Source organism: Ornithodoros turicata, chromosome 6 (genome assembly GCF_037126465.1).
Source record: "Ornithodoros turicata isolate Travis chromosome 6, ASM3712646v1, whole genome shotgun sequence".
In the NCBI taxonomy this organism is placed as follows: Eukaryota; Metazoa; Arthropoda; class Arachnida; order Ixodida; family Argasidae; genus Ornithodoros; species Ornithodoros turicata.
In genome coordinates this window covers 11,755,798-11,777,824 of record NC_088206.1, presented here as the reverse complement: position 1 = coordinate 11,777,824, position 22,027 = coordinate 11,755,798, and the positions used below count along the sequence as shown (strand labels likewise).

Sequence of the window (22,027 nt, the reverse complement as noted above, 5' to 3'; positions counted from 1 at the left end):
CTCCTCTTCCCAGAGACAAACTGTCGTAGTGTATTGGTTATTAATCAAGATGTCCGCTACAAAGAAGTCTATTTTAAGACGCAACATCAGTGTCCGATAAAATTCAGGCCCATTAAAGCAAAGTTAATGACATTAGCAGAATAAAATTGAAATTTCTTTATATTCCAGGCATCAGTACTCTATTACTGAGAGCTATTCGCACTTCAATATCTTTCTCAACGTTTTTCTTTCATCTCGATGGGACATGTTGTCCTCAAACCATGCGTTCCCCACATTACTTGGTAGCGCCGTTCACCTGAGATTGGGCCACAGGATGACCTACGCAAGCCTTGGTTCCGAAGTCTCGCGTAATATCGGACCAGACTGATTCCGTGCACCAAGGCCCCCCGCCAGAACAGCACTCGACCTTCTTAAGTGCAATGTGTTCAAGTGACAGTTTAATACCGGTATGAAAACTTACAACAAACCATAAAAAGTCTTCCTCACAATTTCTGCAGCATAGTGTTGTGTTTTCTCTTTTAAGTTTTTCTCTATACAGAAAGATGATGTGGCAAATGTACAAATATATTCACAAGGCAGTTACAATATCTCCGAACCGCAGTGAGGGAGGAGGGAAGGGATGGGGAACCTCGCACAAAGGAAGGGGAAAAAAAAAAAAGAAGTCTTTTCAAAAGTGGGACGAGCAGCAATGCTGGCAAAACATGACTATGCTAAGCAACGCTATCTGCTTATCTATCTCTTTCTCGCAGTGTAAGGCTCCTGTAGTGGGTTGTTTTTTTTTTTTTTCATCTTTGTACATTTGACATTCTTACAAAACAGAAAAAGAAAAATCCAGGCTCAACAATATTTACAGGAAGAGAGTGAGGGGGAGGGGAGGTGGGGTAAAGTTACCCAGCAGCAATTAAAAAAAAATCATTCTAAGGCCAACTGGTTGAGAACTGCCTTCCCCATTCATTCTGAGATCCCAGCAGCTGGTTTTTATAACACCACTGTGCATAGGAGAACTGCAGAGCAGCTGCACTTTCAACATGTCATGTGTGCGCACGAGCAGCACATCTATGCGGCCCCCAAATGTTGTGGCCATTAAGAACGTGCGCAACTGGCTGGCCTCAACCCAAACCATGCACAAGAGGAAAGAAAGCCTGCGCTACGTCCCATGATGCATTGTAACTGGACAAAAACGGTGAAACCATGAACTGAAAAAAAACTTGTACTGTATTTTCTCGTCGGAAAGGAATTTCTAAGCTTATACAAACATTTGCATATCAATTAAGAGTCTGTCCTCTTCTTAAGGCCATTTCATTTGTGGCTGTAAAATGTGGCTGCCGCACAGGAATACGATTCGAGGTTGGTGGTGCTGTACTTGTACCCAGTCCTAGCTGGCTTACGAAACAAGAATGGAGACGGGACAATGTGAACAGTTTGGGCAGTGATACTTTTTTTTTTTTCCCCCTCAGAATGCTTCTTTTCGGTTTCATCCTTGTTTTTCTGGCCTGACCCAGGCAGCACATCTAACACCGCAGATATCCGCGAGATACTGAACGACACCAAAGGGCACAAACAAGACATGGCACAACCAATCAGATTGCTCCCTGGGTCAGACGTTACGCTGGCTGCACATTCCTGTATCGTTTCGTTGCATGGCTGTTGAGAAAGGCACGTTACTTCAGAGTTGTGCACGATGTTCCAAATGTGAACTACGACACGCACTAGGATTGGGTAGGGTACAACACACAAACGTTCACGAACAAAATCTGCTTCCAGGGATTAAAAAAAAGATCCGATAAAAAAAAGAGAGAGAAACACGCTTCTAGGGAATGACCACAAAATAAATGCAATGTTATGGAGAGCCCTGCCCAGTAAAAAGCACTAAAGCAGCACTGCATATTCCTCACAGTGGCCACAGCAAAGGATAACGCGGAAAGTTATTTTTAATCCCTTTCCTTAAAAACACGCGACGCAACAAGGACTGCAGATAAAATGAAGAGGAGGAAAAAAAAAAAATGGATATGACAGAGAATGTGCGGAGAACACCTTCTGGCCTTCTGTACAACTAAAAAAAAAAAAAAGCAGAATGTGTGTTCTTCCTTTGACTTTGCTCAATAATACACCTTTGGCGCGAATGGGATCTCTCTTTGCCAGAGCACGTACACGCAACAGTACATACAAGATGGCAGACCGTTAAGAGAATGAGAGAGAAAGAGAGAGAGAGAAAAAAAGGTAAAAACAGTAAGACCGGAGGAAAGGGGTGGGGTGGGGTAGGGGGCGGGGGGAAGTCGCTGCTGCTGCTGGTCGCTTTCTCTACCGGCGCTATTTACAAAATACTTAAATCACTTTTTCTTTCTTTCTGCATGCGGCGGATGCACGGGGGATGAGATGATGTGTGAAGCGCCCGCAAATGGGGAGGAGGAATAGGAGAGAGAGAGAAAAAAAAGGAGAAAGAAAGAAAGAAAGAAAAATACAGTTAAAAATAGCAATGATTATAAACACTTCTCATGAAGATATGGAGCTTCTCTCTGTACAGAATGCAAACTATTTACAGTGCGATCAAAACGCGCACGCTATTCACAGGCATTTTTTCTCCTCCTCTTCTCGACCAACCCCTCCTCGTGTTAACTTAGTCGATTCTAAAAACAGGTGGAGTTCCTTGAAGGGGGAGATTGGGGGGGGGGGATTGCAGAAGTTGCCCTTCGCTTCCGCCCCCCCTGTTCCCGCAGCGATATAGAAGTAGAGTTCTTTGTGTTCAGCACCATGGTCGCTCTTTCTCTTCCACGCCTCGTCCGTGCAGCAGAGGGAAAAGGAAAGGGGTAAGAAGGAGGAGGAGGGGGAAGGAAAATATATATATCCAGGACTTCTGTGATTCCTAAGGCCCCGTGAGTAGTTGCTACCTATGGCTGTCCTTCGAGTATCGCCGCCGCTTGCTAGCTGACACCGCTTCTTGGGATTCTGCAACAGAGCCGACCATGCATTAGTTGTCGAGAAAATGGTTTGCACTTGTTAAAAACGGCCGCAGGATTCACACATTCTAGGTCACTCAAAATCCGTCACAAAGTGCTTTGTTTCCAAGTACAGTTCTAGGCTAGAGATGGAAGACCTCAGAAGAAGGAAGGGAAAAAAAAAAACAGAAAAATTGGGAAAAACTGCTAAAAAATCCTAATCCCAAGTATAAATTTCTGGCAAAATACAACGCATTAATGAGGCCAAATCATTAACAAAACATATATGCCTCTTAGAGACAGACCATAACCAATCGTCATTGTTGTCACTTATGTTCAGGGATTGTTACCGGAAACAGAAACGGAAACGGTTTCTACCCCATTTCCATTGGAAACAAAAATAGAACCAGAAACAAAATATTTTCGTTGCCACTGCCAGAAACCGAAACCGAGACAGAATTCAAAGGACAGTAACAGAAACCATAACGGAAATCTATCTCTTTTTACCCCAGTTATTCCGGCTTGAACGGGCAACGTCATAAATTTATTTTTTGCATTTGGTGTTCAAACCGTATTACAGTGAAATACAACTGAACACATGACAAGTGTGAATGCTGGTGACCGTGATGCAGTTTGTGCAAACTTCTCAGAAGCCAGCGAGCAGTTCGCACTATCATAGTATTCCCACTTCCCATCCAGCTGTGACGGACAGTCCAAACCAACCAATGTCAAGCCGTATAATTATGACTGTCGGCATCGGGCGCACTTGTCTGTCGTGTTGGATCCATTCAAATATGAGTGCTCGGGGAAGACCATCACCTTCCTTCATTTTTCTCGTACTTTAAGTATGACACAGAAAGTAATGCTGTGGTCACCAAGGTCACCATAGCTAGAACAGCCAACTCTTTTTTTTCTTCGAGAATGGGAACGGAACCCGAAACAGCAGAGAAACGAAAACAGAAACAGAAACAAAGTATCTACTTGAAGAGCGGAAACGAAAACTGATACCAAAATTCGATCGGAAACAGAAACAATAAGCGGTGATCTTCAGGTATCAGAGACAGAAACAGAAACGTTATTATTTTCGGTAACAATCCCTGCTTACGTTAGCATTCACTGTGCATAGAATGGTTGAGCTGCAGTCAACTGTCACTAAACCTTTGATCATTCGCTGCTGTCTTAACCTTTTTTATAGCACGTGAACACCGCTTCCTTGTGCCTCAACAAATAAAATCTATATTTATATTTTGTCCTCTAATGATTGCTAATTAATCTAAGCCATGCAAGAGTGAGAATTTGATTTCTTTATGAATTTCTCCAACTTTTTGCTATTTTTTTTCCCCAGCTGTCCAAAATTTCCAGAAATTTTTCATCTCCATTCTAGACTCCCAAGGTGTTCAGAGAAAGTTTAGCTGTCCAAATCCCAACATCACTGCGCACGCTGGAAGCTGGAATTGTCTGCACAAGATACGACGCTAGTCACAAAGTGTACACTGTGGTATTGGTGCCAGCTTTCTTGTATGATTTGGATACTTTGTTAAGATTTTGAACAAGTGAATGCAAACTCAACAAAAGGTTTTGTCAGTCCAGCCCTAACCTTCAGCTCAACAAGAACATTTTCATAGAAAACTGCCACACCTGCGTGAGGTTCGGTGCAGTTCTCCCACTCAACAACAACACAACAAAAATACTGCAGCTGTGTGACCTAGAACGTACACAAGCCAGAAACACTTTCGAGGAAGTCCCACTAGGGAGAATGTCTCCTCTCTCCCTTACCTGAGGCTGGTGCAGACGCCCTAGTTTTTCTTTTTATGGCTACTACAGCCTCTTCATCCTTTGAAAGTGTCTCTGAATCCCTGCGGCAGCTCCTCTGGTTGGTTATACGTGGCGGAGAGCGGTGGTCACGTGCTGTGTTTTCACAAAACGGCAATTAAACAACACAAACAACAAATATTTTGTGTAGTATAAAGGTTCAGAAACTGTCCTTCTGAAATAGGTTTTTTATCCTTGTATGGTGGAATCTTAAAAAGGAACCTGATGGGACCATGAAAATCTGTTCAATTTATCAGTTTCATTTACTGCGGAAATGTGATGTAGGAAATTAAAATGCCGCGCTGGTTTCTTTCTAGAGGTGCACAAGCTGTAAACAACTCTTGTGCACATTGCTGCAGTAAACCTACTGTATTTGCTCGCATAATTTGCGCACTTTTTCTCCCCCCAAAAAAAGTCGGAAAAGTTGGGGGTGCGCAAATTACGTGGGAACGTTCGTTACGATATTCAAACGAAGCAAAATTTCAAAATTATAGTTAGGGCCTGACTTTTTCGGTTTTTATTTTTGGCCAAATTCGGGGGGTAAATATGGGGCGATATTTTTCATTTGAAAATTCGGGTGTATTCGGGTTAAATCCCGTTACGGCATATTCTGTCGCCAGGAATTCGGGTGTATTCGGGAGATTTTTTTTTTGTTTAATAAAAATTTGTCTTAACATGGAACTAATGTCTAGCAATGTTATCGTACTTTATTTTAATCATGCCACGCGACCCGGATGTTTTCGGGTAGATTCGGGTTAAACCCGAATTTTACAGATTTCGTTCGGGGGGGGGGGGGGGGGCAAATATCGGGCGGATACGGGTTTAACCCGAAAAAGTCAGGCCCTACTTATAGTATGCCAGTCATATAGGCTCTCTGTAGAGCCGATGTTGACCTTACCATTGCACTGCACAAGAGAGAAAGTAGAACCCAAATACCGAGCAACCGCCGACGGTCAGGAGGCGAAATGCCGGCCCACTCCCACTCATATACCGGTGAAATACGTCAAGACGCCACTAGTCACACTTGACAACCGAAAGCACGCTATGTTCGCCAACTTTGTCATGTTGCGCTGTAAGGTTTGTCATAGCGTGTTTGTCCAGCGTTTCTTTCCGCGTTTTGTAGTTCGAGTGACCGTACCGTCCATCGCGTCAGTGAACCGTCACCCGAAAGCGTGCGCAAATCGCACAAAAGCACCGCAATAACTTCGGTAGCACTGACGGCGTTGCGAAAAGCAATCGCCATGGTCGCTGAGACGCGCGTGCCAGATACCCGCGTGCGAAAACGCGGGTGCGCACATAACACGATTTTTTGTTTTCTTGTCATTTTTAGTGCTAAACTAGGGGTGCGCAAATTATGCGATGGCGCAAAATATGCGAGTAAATGCAGTACTTTACCAAAATGGAAAATATTGACAAAAACATAAAACTGCTGCTTGTTTGTAAACTGTATTATAAAACATGACTCCTGAGCTACAGAAAATGTGCGAATCTTTCGGAACCCCTTTTTATGACATGGCTGAGAGGTTATGCAGGAAGAGCTTCGTAACTTGTTGTTGATCAAAAGGAAGTTGTCAAAAGCTGTCAACCTTTGTTGGAGCAACCACTATACAAGCTGCATCCAGTGTGGGCACATGGTGTGCACACTTCTGTGCTGCCACTGGAAATAAGCCTAGCCTAGCAAATAGTGATGTCACTTGAAAAGTGTTGGAGAGCACCGTGAAACCCAAGGCCTGTTCAGTGAGTTCTGTTTTCTGTTCCATACACTCAGAGATTCAAAAATTTCGATTCCAATTAATAGGAATGTTTTTGTATCGCATAAATACAAAACCAAACGACTAGGTGGCTCTTCCTCCATTTAAGCAGCAATTCTGTTTAAGCAATCTCAATTTAGCAAGCAAGATTCCACTGTGCGGTATGGGCCGAGTACAGGGCGAGAAACAATAGTGGGTCACCGCGTCAACCCAATTGGTGACAACAACTGTGTTGCTCAACATCACTGATGCGAAAGTGATGCACTATCAAACAAGTTGGCAACAAGGGCACACATCGAGCACATACATTTTTTCCACACCATCGAAAGTCCTAGAACGCGTGCATGCGCACTCACTGTAATATGTATTTAAGAACTTGGCTCCTTAATCACTGTTTGGCCCCTCCTTAGTTATAACCACTTTATATATCGCTGACTCCTTGTTTCATTCCAGGGATGCATAAGAAAGCGGGGGAAGGGCTGTAGCTGGGAAGAGGTATGGGAGGGGTGGAGGATAAATTACTGGACTGTATACACACCACTGCTCTGTATTATATGTAGAGCCTGAAGTTTTAGGGTTTAACCCGATTCTTCCCCGAACTTGCACCCCGAATTGAAGGTCGACTCTTTAGGGTGAAACACGATTTTTACCCAGCAAATCACCCTCACTGAGATTCCTATAGGATAGCACACTAACTTGTTTGGCAGCAAATGCAGTTACATCACCATTTTTACCAAACTAGTTCAGTCAGTTTAAGTAACTGAGCCCGATATCACCCTGAATTTAGCGTACTGGAACTTATTCCACCTGAATTTGCATGAATTTAGAGCACATGTTTATTTACCCGATTTTTACTCCCCGAATTTAGAAAAAAATATTTCCCGAAAACTTCAGGCTCTAATTGTATGACTTTAGTGAAAACCATAGATTCTGGGAGCTTGTGTGCCTTGCACCAAAGTGAGTGCTGTTAATTAAAATTACCAAAAGACATTAAACAGTTCATTATGCAGGTAGACACACACACACACAAAATACATTAACTACACACGCGGTACAAAGGTCAACAGGGTGTCTACTAAGCTGTAGCCTTCAAATTTCCTGACTTTTCCAGGTTTTCACTGACTATTTCAAGCGAATTCCCTGACCAGAACAAAGAAGAACTTGGGGACTGCTGCTACGTTTTGTTACAGAACCTTCATAAAACAGATCATTTATAGAGAAATTAGTAAAACTTCCCTACTTTTCTGCCTCTGAGCTTGTCGTATTGGAGAACTGCTACTCACGGCAACGGGGTGGGCAACCACTCATCAGCCCTCGCGACTCACTGCGCATTGTGACGGCACTTGTCTGCGATTTCCCCCCCCGACTTCGGCTGCCTTTTTGGCAAATTCCCTGACAATCCCCTGATTTTTCCCACTCACATCAAAAATTCCCTGATAATTCCCTGTTTTCCAGGTTTTCCAGGTTGGTAGACACCCTGGCTCAAGTGATGGCTACGGATCAGAAACTTACTCATTGCAGGAGAACGCCGAGATCTTTCCATTCGAGACTTGAGGGCATCTTCGGAAGAAGGAGGTAGCCGCCGTACTTTGCCGTCGCTCCCCCTCCTTGGGCGGCTTTCATCCCTACGACCCCCCCTGGGGTTCTCCTCTTTTTCATTCTCTTTGCCCTGTCTAGGGGGAGGCGCTAAGGATCCCCGCACCACTCCTCGAGTCCCTGACTGTCTTGACTTGTGAGCCAGCTCACTCAGCGACATCTCCTCCTCGCTAGAGTGGTCAGACGATGTAGGCGCACAGCTTGCTGGGGACGCTACGGGGATGTAGAAAAAAAAGTTTATAGAACGTTTACAGGTCAGTTAAACACGTGTCCATTTGGTCTCAGGATCTTTTTTTGCTAACCATGCTATATCAAAGCACAATGAAATAGAGATTGTTGTACAGGTAGCTGATGGTCTGAGGTCTGCCTCAGACTGCTGAGGTAGTAGACTGCTCAGAAAGTACTGCTGAGGTTGTACTGGTAGCTGATGGTCTGCCACAGGTAGCAGGTGGTCTGATAAACAGACTCAACACACATTTTTTGTTCATTTATTACTGCTACTGAAATATGCATTGTTCTTACTATTATTGTACTTATTCCATCATTATGTTTTCATCTTTGGCATTAATATACTAATGTTGTGATACAAATGCAGAGCATCACAGTTACCTTCGCTAGCACAGTCAGTTTTTTGAAAACCCGAAAGTTAGTCTTTGGAGCCGGGAAAAAAAGGATCCGTTAGAGGTAAAAAGTTGCAATCAACAGGTTTGGTGTCGTCGCTCTAATCTTATAACTAAAAAACTGACTAATTAATTTCACTTAATTAACTACAAAACGAAACAAAAAATTGTTCCTCACACCACTGGTAACACTATGCAGTCCCGTCTTTTTGGTGTGCGATTCACAATTTTTTTTTTTAACCCTTTGCCTCACATTTCGTGAAACACATTGTATACGCTCACATGGCTAAGGAGTGAAAGGCAGCATTAAGCAGGCATGCGTATCAAGCTGGCATTGACAGTGGACACTGCAGTGCCCCTGCGTAATTTTCTTTTACTGCACATAATAATGCAAACTATATTGCCAGGCAGAAGCCCAACATACACAACTGATATTTCACGCGTTGATCTCAGCACAATAAGTTTCATGGGAGAAATATGGGAGAAGGAAGTGGCAGACAGCATTCCTAGGTTGAACAGAACTGGAATGAAACATGCTTCTACCCTGCCATTTGTCAGTTATACATAGTTTTCTTGTTTTTGAAAACACACGACATCTTAGTTTGGGGCTGTTGCTCATCTCAAACTGTAAGATACGTAAGCCAACAGGTGAACCTTTTTTTGCAATGCCTGCGAGTTTCACAAACGATCTACACTGAGTGGGCCACAGGCACTCAACAAAAGTGCTGCAACAAAGCTTACCCCGTTCACTCCTTCTCCACTGGTTCCTGTTCTCCTCCGTCATGTCGTCCTCCTCCTCCTCCTTGGAACAAGGCAGAACAGAATCCATCGCAGACACCACAACCACCGGGATCCCCGCTGTCCGTCCCACTTCACAGAACCCCTCGGGCACACAAACACCCCCACCGTCCAGGCACTCACGGTTCCCCACCTCGCTGTCCGCCCCGCCCTCTGTTCTATGATCATCTTCATCACATTTTAACCTCTTCGGAGAGCTGCACTCGTCCGTCGCGTCATTCTCCGCGGGTGGGTCCTTCGAGTCTGCGGGTTCTTGCTCCGCGACGTGGTTTGTGACTACCGCGGACACTCCAGTTTGTTCTGTCTCCTCTTCTTCGTCCTCTTTCTTCGGCTCTGCCACTTCCGGCGACGCAGCAGCAGCAGCCTGACTTAAGTCCGTCGCCGCCGTTTCGGCCAATCGTCCGGACACATCCAGTGATGTCGTCACGGCACAGTGAGCAGTTTGTGTGGACGCCACCCCCGGAGAGGACGCCGTCGTCCCGGTGACCACCATCGACTTGACCATGACGGCTGCCATGTTTACTGCCCGTGACACAGTGTTGGTTACCTTGACGGGGGACACTTTGGAGACGACGAGCCGGATGGGGGGCGACGTGGGACCGGAGTTCACGGCAGAGGGTCCAGCAGGCGAGCCGACAAGCTCCACTAGAGAGGACCCCGAAGGCAATGTGAGCACTTTTATGGGCACTGTTTTTGGTACTACAGCGTTCCCTGCCGGAGCAAGAAGAGAGCGCGGAGTGGAACTACTGGTGCCAGACAGGTTGCCTTTGAAGATGAGGGTCACCCTCTGAGAGTCGGCAGCGCTCATCCATTTGGTTGGGGAGAGGACTTTAGCTGTTGGTAGCTGTGGAGTAGGTACAACGTAAACCAACTGTGTTTCAGTCTTTGGACAGCTTGAACTGAAGAGATCAGTTTTTTTTTGAGTAGCCACCGTTTTGTTGTATGGTACCACACTTTCCAACCACCCCACACCTTTTTTTTTTTGTTTATCGCAGCATTACCTCCAATATCTTCGAGCTGTACTTCTTAACCTCCGCCTTTTTCGCGCAAACCATTTTAGTAGGGCTGTGAGAATGGTAATTTTTAATCGGGAGCAAATAATTACATATATACTCTTTGTATGGAGCAGCACTCCGTTTTAAACCTTCTCTCCTGGGTCTTCTTCGCCTACGAGTGCATTTCGAAACTATTCAAACATATTCAGCTTGAAAGAGACACTGCTTAAATCTGAAATATACAACTGTTCGCCTTGGTATTAAAAAATACTTCCGGTCCAACTCGACTTCCAGTCTAACCTGACTTCTGGTTCGGCACTTTCGACCACTATATGTAAGTCAATTTAATTAACCTTAAATTAGCCTCAATTACTTTCAATTACCCTTTAATTCCAGAAGGTAACAGCAGGTTAGGCGGGGTACTCTTGAATTTCATTTAATTCACTTTATTTTCGTTTACTTCCTCTAATTACTCTCAATTTTCGTTTAACTGACATTAATTACACTTAACTACCTGCAGTTACCTTGGATAATCTTTAATTTCATTTTACTCTTTCTCTTACTTACATATATCTTAGTCATTACCTTTAAACTCAACTTTCTTGCTTTAATTGCCTCTAATTAACTTTAATTACCCTTACCTCTTACTCTTAATTACCTTCAACTACTTCAATTTCATATCATTTACCTCCATTTACATTTACCCTCTCATATCCCCTTGACATGTCCACTTACGTATACCTTGGCCCCCGTGAGAACTCACCATCCCATACACGGACACACACACACAAACATACAGCTTTTTCCATTTTGACACTCCCCTAATGCTGACGCATTAAAAAATAATTAGAAACTGAAAATATATTAAGCAACACAAATAAATTAATGAATATTTAATATATTCATGTAATTTATATTCATATAATAATATTTAATAATTAATAAATATTTGCACAGCCTCAAACTTTAGTTAATCCTACCAAAGAAAAGAGCGGCGTAAAAGTAATCACTCACCGACGGAGCAGTGGCGGCTGCAGTGCCGTCCGGCTGCAGGATCAGCGGGGCGACCCTCGTCCACGTTCCGCACTCTCCGCGGGGCACGACCGCTCCCGTCCCATCCGCCGCGGAGTTTCCGCCCCAGAGGAGTAGCGACGAACTTGAAGGCACCGAAGAAGCCTCTGGCTCTTGCATCACTGATGAAGATGACACCGCTTCGTCATTCTCTCCTTCGGTTGAGTTGGCCGCCTGGGTGGTGTCTGCCTGCTGCTGCTGACTAGAGGAAGAAGGAGAGGAGGAAAGGGTACTCGTGGGTGTCACCTCGGGGGTGGGGCTAGAGTTGGACTGGGGCTCTGGTGCCGCGACCAGCTCCGGCAGGGGAATGTCAGATTGCGTCCGTGGTGCTGCCGGACTTTTGGAGGGCTCTGGAAGTTGACAGGGACGGGGGTTTTTTTTTAGACAACAGTGCAAGACTGGGGTGACGGTGAGGCTTGTTAGTTACGGTATTTCAATGAGTGACACACTGAAATGGCCCAAAATGGTGGACGTGTGCCCTCTGAGCAAAAGTGGCGACACTTCATATAGGCCTAAACAACGAGATTTGGCCGAGGCAGACCACACTTAGGGACGACACAAACATGTAAGCCTCATATGCCCAGAAATCAATGAATGCAACAACTCAAGTCGAAAATCAAAATCAGAAGACCCAGGTTCGATTTCTGGTGTCAGCGCTGCTTTTCCCCGAGTTGTTGCATTCATATAGGCTGCCATCATTTCTGCCAACAAATCGTCACTATTTTCGCCAACGTTCTGGGAAATCGGAGTACTTCGAGGCATTCTACACTAAGGGTCTGACTTTTTAATGTGTGAGCGTTGGAATGGTGGTGCAAACGAAAACTCTCGTCCGTCAGTGTACAGACGAGTGGGAGGGGCGGCAAGCGGAGGAGCTTGGGAGGTTGGCGTGTGGCCGAAATTCGCGGTGTGGTTGGCGTTTGCTCCTAGGCACGTCCGGACATGTGTAGCTACGGGAGTCTTCCCGAAGGGGTGACAGTGAGAATGATGAAGCATTTTCAGGTTATATTTTTCAGCAACACCCAGGGGTAAATACCGTGTTATATATGTATTTTGCTTCAATAATTTGGGTGTAATCGGGTTGAACTGAACCTGACTCAATGCAGTTCTGGTTGAATCGCATTGAGTCAGGTGTAAATCTTCGGTTTACTCAACATAATACCAGCAGACACAGGGTATCAATATTCCGTCCGTCCAAGAGGCAGCAGGGTATCTGATTTGACAGTTTTTACGAGCATATTTATGCATTTACAGCACAGTTTGCAAAGTTTTGTGCTAGTTGTGATGACTTTGGATTCCCCTGGTCCAGCAGTTTTTGGGGAAATGTCGGGTTAAACCTTGTTTTTTCTGATTTGAATCGGGAGGGGGTTAATATCGGGCGTAATCGAGTAGAACCCTAAAAATTCATGCCCTACCTGTACTCAGAAGCCTACTATGTGTTTAAGGAGCAAGGAAGTAACCTCTAGCATTGCTGGAAACCCCCGCTTCATTCATGAAGCAGTCCCTCAGGAGCCACCACACATAATACACTATGCAAGAAGGTCGGATGTCTGCGCAGCTCCCAGGTTTCCCATTCTCCCCTATTGCCCACGGAGTGACCTCATTGGTCCTTCTCCAAAATAAGGGGGGCAAGCTTTCAAGGTTGAGGCGCATGTAGTTTCTTCTGTGAATCCATGCCGGTCGACAAGTACCCCCTTCTTGCTGCCTTGTAATTGGACAGACACTTTGTCACGCGGTCTCTCCAAACTTTACCCTCTCCCATGCACGGAGACACACCGTCGCAGTGCACATATTCGCTCTACGGTGTCTCATCACTGCACAGTTAAATTTACACAAACACCCGGAAAAAGCAGCAATGAGTGGTGACCTTGGAGGCCCGGCCCGACCTCCTGATGTGATCAGGTCCACGTGATGTTGCCGTGAGGTCTCATTTCTTTGTGAAACTGGTCTTCTACGGACACAGCGTGGCGTTGCCTGCGGAGGACTACGTCGCCGAGGGACGTTGTCAGCCCCACTTGCGCTCTCTGAAGGAGCTGGGGTTTCTAGAGTGTGTGCACATAAAAGAAACTTCGCACGTCTGTTACAGGCAGGCTAAAATGATTGTTCTTTGTGCAAGAGCACGTTATTTCTTGCGCAGTACGCCACAACCAAAAATGAAATATTTGAAAATGGGGTCGAGCAACATAGCCGCAAAATATTTCGAGACGGGATCTACGAGAAAGGAGGACTACCAAAGGTACAATTACAGGGGCGCTGAGCATCACAAACCACCCCTTGGCTACACCCCTGGTTGAACCCCTCCCACACACACACACACACACACTGTGTGTCAAACTACTGTACCATGTTGACTCACCGGTAGTCTCCGGCTGATCCGTCTGGGCCTCCTCGGCTTCCTTCTTGCACGCAGGCGCCTCTTTCTCTTCCGCGTCCGACAGCGAGGAGCCCTCGGAACCAGTTGTCACCTCGTCGTGACTCGTCAGTGCCTCCCCGTCCCCGTTGTGATGCGCCTCTCCGTTCGAAGGGAAGTCTTGCACCGCATCCGCACTTCCAGTCGCCTCTTTCTGAGACGGCCTGCATGTTTCTTCCGCCTGCACGTTGTTCGACGAGGACGATACCACAGCCGCGCACACACTTTCCACACTAGAGCACATCACTGCACCACTCAGAGACACCGGCGTTTCGGCCCCACTTTCGTCGGCTGTGGGTCCGTTCCGACACTTGCGCCTCCACCCCGACGACTCCACCGTTTCCGAGCCGGTCACCGTACTGTCACACTCTTCCAGGGGAGCTAGCACACCGTTCGTTCTTCCGTCCGTACCCACCAGCCCCGCAAACCTCAACCGGTTCACCCGTACAATTCCCGGCTTCAGTATCGAAGGCCCCACTAGCGTGTGTCGGTGGGCGCTGTGCAAGATCGGACTGTGCAGGGCGCGCCCTCCTCCTCCTCCTCCTGCGGGTATGAGGGCAGGCACCACGTGGTTTGACCCCACAATCCCCAACTTTGTACCCACAGCCTGCATTTCCGAAACTATCGCTGCCTTTTTGGACACGGTCTGTTCTCTGGAGAGAATGCGAGCCACGGCGGAGGACTTTGCGGAGGACTTTACACTCCCTTCGAGTTCGACCACGGCACTGTCACAGGGTTCGCCGGCAACCATGTGGTTGGCGGCGACAGTTTCCAGCACGAGCTTCTTTGACGGGTTGATTGCTTCTATTGCACTGGCCGGTGGAGAGCAGCGGTGGGGGCTGCCGTGGTTGCTCGCCTGGCCGTTGTCGGCGTTGTCCTCGTCCAAATGCGGGGCACCGTTGGCTTCCACGGTCACGGGGCTCCCACAGGGAACCCGTCGGGGTGATGGCCGGGCATCCGCCGGACCAAAGGCACTCTGGGAAGGTTCTTTGTTCCCTGTGGGTGACCGCACTGCATTGCAGTCGGAGGGTGTTTGGGGTAGCGGCTCTTCCGTCGGCGTGTTTTGGTCTTCACCATCTGGGGTAGGAAAAGAGACGGCATAAACGACAGGCACAATGTAAAATCATTCCAAATTTCAGGGAGGCCTGAGACAACCTCGAATAGTTCAAGGAGATTTGAACACTTGCATCGCGCAAAACAGACTACTAGGAATCGAAATATATTTTCGATGTGCTTGTGCGATATAACCTAAGGTTGGCACTTTCAGGATATGTTTTGAACTGGCATCGGGAAGCCTAAAGATGCACTACAATGTTGCGTTGAAATTACTATGTTTGCAACAAGCTGCAGTTCATAGACATCTGGAAGGCCACGATGGTAGCGTTCAATGCTTCTAAGTGTTTATACTGTATGTGTGGAAAGGGCGGAGACCGGATGGTGAGAACGATCTCGATCGATTGCTCCGTCTCGAGATCCCACTTACCATTAACGGAAGAGTCTACTTCAGGATCGCCAGGGAGATGTTGGCAGGTAGATTGCACAGATTCCTTTGTACTTTGGGTGTGAGAGGGAGATACGGCTTGAGAATCAGACGCTGCCGGCCCTTCTGTTGCCAGCGGGCTGACGCGTCCACCAATTTCCCCCGCAGGAACAGTCCTCTGGGAAGGTAAGAGGTGCAGCGGCGTCAACACCACCGTGGGGGACATCGAAACCGGCACCCGCACAAGGTTCCCTCCAGACATGAGACTAAGCTCCCTCGTCCGCTCAGGTGCCTTGTCTCGCACTCTCACTGCACGGCAGCCCCTCCGTGCCTCCTCCGAGCCCCGCGGGTTTTTTGGGGCGCGCTTCCTCGGACCAGGTTCCCCGTCCGGCTTCTGGCGGACCGCTTCTTCCCTCCTCTGGCTCACAACCACCGCTGCATTTGGCCCCCGTAATGATATGTGAAGAGGCGGGACACGAGGCTCGGCCCCCGGCGAAGACGGGGGCGGCTCCCCCCTCGCTCGTTTCGAGTCCAGTTTTAACCTCAGCTTCAGCTTCTCCCCTCCCTCGACTGGGGGAGGCTTTGAGTCTTCCTCGCGCAAGGATTCCTGCTCGGTCGACGACTGCGACCCATCTGTGTGCGACTTGCCTATACCGGAGTCGGTGTCCGAGGACGGAGGACCGTCCTTCCCGTCGGAAGAGCGACCATTTTCGGACTCCACCTCCATGTCTGGAAAAGAGGGTGCGGCTGCTTCCTCCTCCTCATCGTCCGATGGCATTGGCTCGAGGTGACCAGTGAAGGGGTTTATGAGATGCTTCGTTGGCCGCACTTCCGTCGAGCGAGGCGGAGATACCGCGGAAGGCCCCGCCTCTTCGGGGTGGGGCGGGGACAGGGGAATGTTGGGCAACGAGAATGCCTGACTGTTCAGAACACCCAGGGTGTCTGGAGGACTGCTGCTCGGAGGCGGTGGACTGGGAGAGGAGCCCACGCAGGACTCCTTCACCTTTCCCCCGCTCCTCGGCGGCCGTCGCGGCCGCTTCTGGCCCGCCTCCGGCGATGGCATGCCCCGCCCCGATTCGCTCTGAAGCAAGTTGACGAGGAGTGGACTGGACAGGGCCACATTGCCCTGCCCCGTTTGGTTGTTCAGCAGGACGCGTTGTGCGGAGAACGGTGCAGCGGTGAAAGGGAAACGCGTCGTGGCGCCGTGCTTGGTGTTCATGGCATGCGTCATGCTGGCAAAGGGAAACGGGCCACGGATGCGGGGCGCGGGCCGGGTGAACCGAGACGTCCCGCCGGGAAGGAAGGGGAGGGGCTCTTTCGAAGGCGGGGCGACGACATTGGGCGAGCGGAAGCCGGAGGAGGAGCCTCCCGACGGTGAAGATGTCCCGGCACCGCATACTACAGCGGCCGGTGGAGGCCCGTTCTGCTGGGAGACGCTGGAAGTGCTGGGTGCCGAGCAGCTCGTGGTGGCGCCCGTGGCCGTACTACTCGGTCGACTCGGCTCGTCGGCCTTCTGCAGAATGATCTCCTGCGGCGGCTCGCCATACCTGCCAGCCAATGTCAGGCTGATTACCTGCGCAAAGGAGGGATAGACGGGCGTCAAGAGCGACAGTAGAAAGACGTTCGGCACGCAATACAGATTAATAACTAGAGCCTGAAGTTTTAGGGTTTTACCCGGTTCTTCCCCGAATTCGCATCCCGAATTGAAGGTTGCCTCTTTAGGGTGAAACCCGATTTTTACCCCGCAAATTGCCCTCACTGGGATGTCTGTAGGAATGCACCAACTTACTTGTTTAGCAGCAAATGCAGTTACATCACCGTTTGGAACAAACCACTACTGTTAGTTTGAGTAACTGAGCCCAATTTCTCCCCAAATTTAGCATACTGGAAGTTTTTCCGCCCGAATTTGCACGAATTTAGTGCACACGTTTGTGTACCCGATTTTTACCCCCCGATTTAGCAAAAAATATTTCCTGAAAACTTCAGGCTCTATTAATAACTAATGAATGAAAGACCCAAAAAGATGGTACCTGGTCTCCCTCAATCTGCACAGAGAGGATTCCCAGGTCCCGTAGAGCTCGGTCTCCGCGCTCAGCCAGTTGTCGCAGACGTGCAGCCGCTTCCCGTGGGATGGTGAAGGTGACACGCACGCTATTCCACGGCTCCACCTTCTTCACCCAGAATGGTTGCTCCTCTTCAAGTTGTACAGAAACGTTAATCGGTATATGTCACAAGGGATAGAAGTGTGCAACGTGCCCAAAAAGTTATATTGCTCGAAAATAAATACAACGCATAAACAAAGCTTGCATTCGCTTCTCTTTGGACTCGCGCAATTCCTCACAAATGCGCGTTGTGTACTTCTCGGAGTGTTTACCGACCTTTCAGAAAGATTAACTTTTCATTTTCCTAAATATTTTGGAGCACAAGGAAGTTAAGGACAAAGAACAAGGAAGAATAGGAATATCTTCAGCCGCAATAAAACAGATATTGGAGGCTTTTGCTTCAGGTAGTGAATTCTAACCATGCTACGAAGAACGACAGAAAGCGTAAAATGCTGGTACAACAGCGTTATAACAACATTATACTTGAACAAATTGCGCAAGGTGAAATGTTGTTGTGCTACATCGGGCTCTATGTTTCCCTTAGAAAAAAAAAAAAAAGAAAGAAAGAAAGAAGAATCAGTTTACAATTTTTACACCTTCAACACAGGAAGAAACTACATATCTTTAGTTCATGTACATTTTTTAAATAGGTCGGAATCACCCTGGGTATTGCACCATGGGCAAAAAAAGTATATATAGCATTACTCCAAGATCCAGACTCGACTTTTTCAGCTGGCTATTCCCGTTTGCACAATACGGTGGTTGGAAACATCACGCGCAAGTTTATCTATTACACATACATACTTGCAAGCTATTTTTTTAACTATCATTTTACCCAACCAAAAATAACACTGTACACAGAATGGACCGATTCCTTTCAAAGCAGAGCCCTCTGATAAGCTTGCTATGATCAAGTACTGGCAAGCACTGCGGTGTGATGACAACACTCATGGGACTGCAATGCCGGTGCGACAAAGCTTCCTCTTGCTTCCTACCTGGGGGGGGGGGATGCACATTTACAAAGGTCAATCTAAACTGCCAGTACGCACATTATGGTGGGCTACATCCCAAGGCCGAAACCATCTCAGAGTCGCATGTGGATCTCCTATATATTAACAAGTACGTCTGCTAGAAATGCATGCAGCACCGAGTGCGACCTCAGTGGCCAAAAACTGCGCGGAGTCGATCTTTACGATCATAATTCAGCCTGTTATCCGCACAGTGGCGAGCATCCAAGGTCGATGCTAGGTTTACCTACGTGCACGAGCCTCTTACCAAGAGAAACGACAATGAGAGGGAACTTACCATCAGAGATGAGTTCCCGGAGCCGGAGCACAAGGCTCTGCAGACGGTTTGGAAAGGTAGGATCTCGGAGGTCCCCTTCGCACGTTAGTACTGTGGTGGCTAGGTCCTCCCCCTGCCCTTCCTCCATGTCTGCACGCATCCAGAAAAAACATAAATTTAATGTGCACTACATTGGAAACATGAGACCCGACAGCAACCTATATGGAGTCCATTCTAGGCTACAGAGCAAATACACAGTACGCTGCCACCAGTGTGCATTAACGAGTTTGGCAGTTTTTAAACGCAATGGTGCTGTACATTTTTGTAATTCTTACGGCTTGTGTAAGAGAGTGAGAATACGACCGAAAGATGAAGACTACGCATCACAACTGCACTTACTGGGAGTATGGTTAAATTTCCTTCGAATGATGCGACCTGCCAAAGCAAGCAAATAAGCAAGATGCAACCTCGCGATCGATTTTGCTGCCGGCGTTGGGGGTACGATGGGTGACGCTGGTGTTTTGCGACCCTGTTGTATCGAGGCAAGCGCAGTAGTTTTGAGCATGCGTACTGATTGGTGGCTTCTATGCGATACGGCGTGTTTACTTTCTATTGACTGTTAAGGCAGCACATAAAAGCTATGATACATATGTAAAAAAAATAGAGAGAAAACCTAACTAATAACAGCAGAAACTACTTTTCACCGTGCTAACCAAGAAGTTTCCAATGCTCTTTGTCATCACAATGCTGCCTCAAATTACGCGTGTACCGGTAGTTTTGCACAAGTATGTTTCTGTGAAGTGAAACTCTGAAGCAAACATAATTCGCGCAAAATTTCTGAGGCTCGATAACGTATTTGGGAGCCGTTTTTCTTCGTATCTCTATTTTTGCCTTGATTCTGTGATGAAAGAACTAAAATGTAACAAAATCCAAGGCTCGACAGAGAGTAGGAAGAAAAGGTGTATTTCACGCAGACAGCTGGGCTAGCCAGTTCGAATGCGTCAAAAGACTGAGGAGCACCACCATGTTGTGTGTATGTCATTGCTCCCCAGTTTTTGGTCCCCAGGTGTGTGTGTCTCATTTGATACCTTATTCTGATAGCTGTGTTAGATCCTGAGAAACACACTGGGAAAACACTGTGCGCTGGCTGTGTTTCACTATCCAGACATCAATTACAGCATGTGCTTGACTTGAAACACAGGTTTTGAACAAATATCATGGACTCTGAATGCATCGTTGCAAAATTTTCCAGACTCCAATATTGGTTTCTCTTGTAGCAAATACTGACGCCGTACGAAAGCGAATCCGTTCAAGATGATAACAGGGTATCTGCATTTTCCCCTAGGATTAAGCTCATGAGAAATTATATAGCCCCGCACATTTGCTATTAACACCACTCACGTCTACTACACATGGTCCCGCAAAAATCACAACATTCCCGCAGAAACAAGTGCACTTGAAAGCGGCTGTAAAGTCATAAAAATATTAGGTGAGCCTTCTTTTGTATGTATTGTGCTACGTGGAGTTTACATAAGCCCGGCAGTCTGAGCGTACGCTTCATTTTACAACCCGCTATATCGTGGGAAGCACACACAAAATCGTGGACTTGTCCCTCGGAACAGAACGACTAATTAAAAACGACAGTTCGCCAGCACTTCCTCGACATGCTGAACTGGACCCGGTACACGCTCGGACAGCACCGGATTGTAAACAACACGAACACAACAAATGCGGGACATCAACAAAGTTAACATAAACGCTTAAAACGTGTGACAGGGGTGAAATCTACATGATATATCTTGAAAGAGCGAGTGATCGGCACAATTTCGACAAATCAACCCGTGCACCTGCAGTTTGCTGCTGTCCAGTCGACCCTCGAGAACAAGTGCAAACATACTCAAATTACTCGAAACAACGGCGAATTTTCGTTGATTTTATGGTGTAGAACACATTCATTGGATTGTTAATCAACGCAATTGACTTTAGCTAGTTTCCAAATGTCGCGATGATCACGTCTATTAGGACTACTACCAGAAGGGAACTAGGCCTAGCTTTCGCAATCCAAATCGATGGCACAAGCGCATTGGAGAAAACACGCTATTTGAATCTCCCAAACAGTAGCTTGCACATAGCTAATAATGCGCTTATTTATTAGACGTGTGCGCCCGTAATCACATGCATGTGTGCGAATGTGCGTTTACGGAGGTTAAGTACCCCTTCGCGAACTTCCTAGTTGAGCACGGGCCTAGGCTATCGCTTACATATATGAAACTGCACTCATTCAGCAATTACAGGACATCGATGGAATTGCAACACGTTACAAGCAATTCTACAGTTTTCAACTGTGCAACCAAAATGTCCCAAATTACTACACTACTTTTCGCGTAGTTTACTACGTGAAGGTTACGGGACACATCGCTGAAAATTTTCACCGATGGGTGAAGGCACCCTGACACATTACTGTGTTGTGTGCGGCTTTCATACGAGAATTGTTCGCAACGTTTCTGCTTTTCTATGTACATTCTGCATGTTCTGCACCATTTTACTCGCAGTTTCATGGTTCATGAGCCCGATTGAAGTGAGATAAAACTTGCAGCAGTCGTCCTAAGCCTAACGGAGCCTAGGCTTGAGCGTTGCTGCCGTGAGCCAACGCAACAAACGGGGGGAGTGGAGCTCATTGAAGTTGCTCTCGGGCATCATTTCTCCTTTACGCACAGAGTGTTGAAAAAGTGTATTTTACATCGTGCAACGCTTTAACTTGCTCGTCATGCTTTGATGTTGCCTGCGGGTCATGTGTAAAAGGTGTGCGATATCATAAGCGGACGAATTTTGAAGGATCAAATGGGTCGATGGTGAAAATCGTCCGAGACACGATTTTGTCTGTCGGAATTGCGGGTTACGTCCATGCCAAGCAGCAAACAAAACTTCCCACGCATATCTATGAACACAAGCGGTACATCTATGGACGTTATCATTCATAAACTCACCTGCTTGAGATATTTTTTCGGGCATAATTTTATCCCTCTGATGTGCGCCATGGAACAATAACAGAATCCGCCATTTGCAATATGCTCACTGCGCATGCGCTTGCTAATCAGCGGGGATCATGGGAACGACACGGTTCGGCCACGGCTTGGCGCTGTACGTGCGGGCGTGGTTTCGGTGTTGTGTTTAC

General features: G+C 47.1%; 1 protein-coding gene across 2 annotated transcripts; it reads right to left on the bottom strand.

Moving 5' to 3' along the window:
• Positions 1–415: 415 nt before the first annotated feature.
• On the bottom strand, positions 416–21,942 carry LOC135399082 (mucin-2-like). Of its 2 annotated transcripts, XM_064630771.1 has the most exons (10): positions 21,840–21,942; positions 18,874–19,002; positions 17,497–17,660; positions 15,470–17,039; positions 13,933–15,063; positions 11,523–11,929; positions 9,457–10,357; positions 8,012–8,308; positions 4,713–4,844; positions 416–2,946 (listed from the first exon to the last, which is right to left on the bottom strand). In XM_064630771.1, the coding sequence occupies exons 1-10, from the start codon at positions 21,862–21,864 to the stop codon at positions 2,885–2,887; spliced, it is 4,818 nt and encodes a 1,605-aa protein (XP_064486841.1). In that variant the 5' UTR covers positions 21,865–21,942; the 3' UTR covers positions 416–2,884. The 2 variants fall into 2 exon arrangements, with proteins under 2 accessions (XP_064486841.1, XP_064486842.1); XM_064630772.1 differs by lacking the exon at positions 4,713–4,844.
• Between the last annotated feature and the right edge of the window lie 85 nt (positions 21,943–22,027).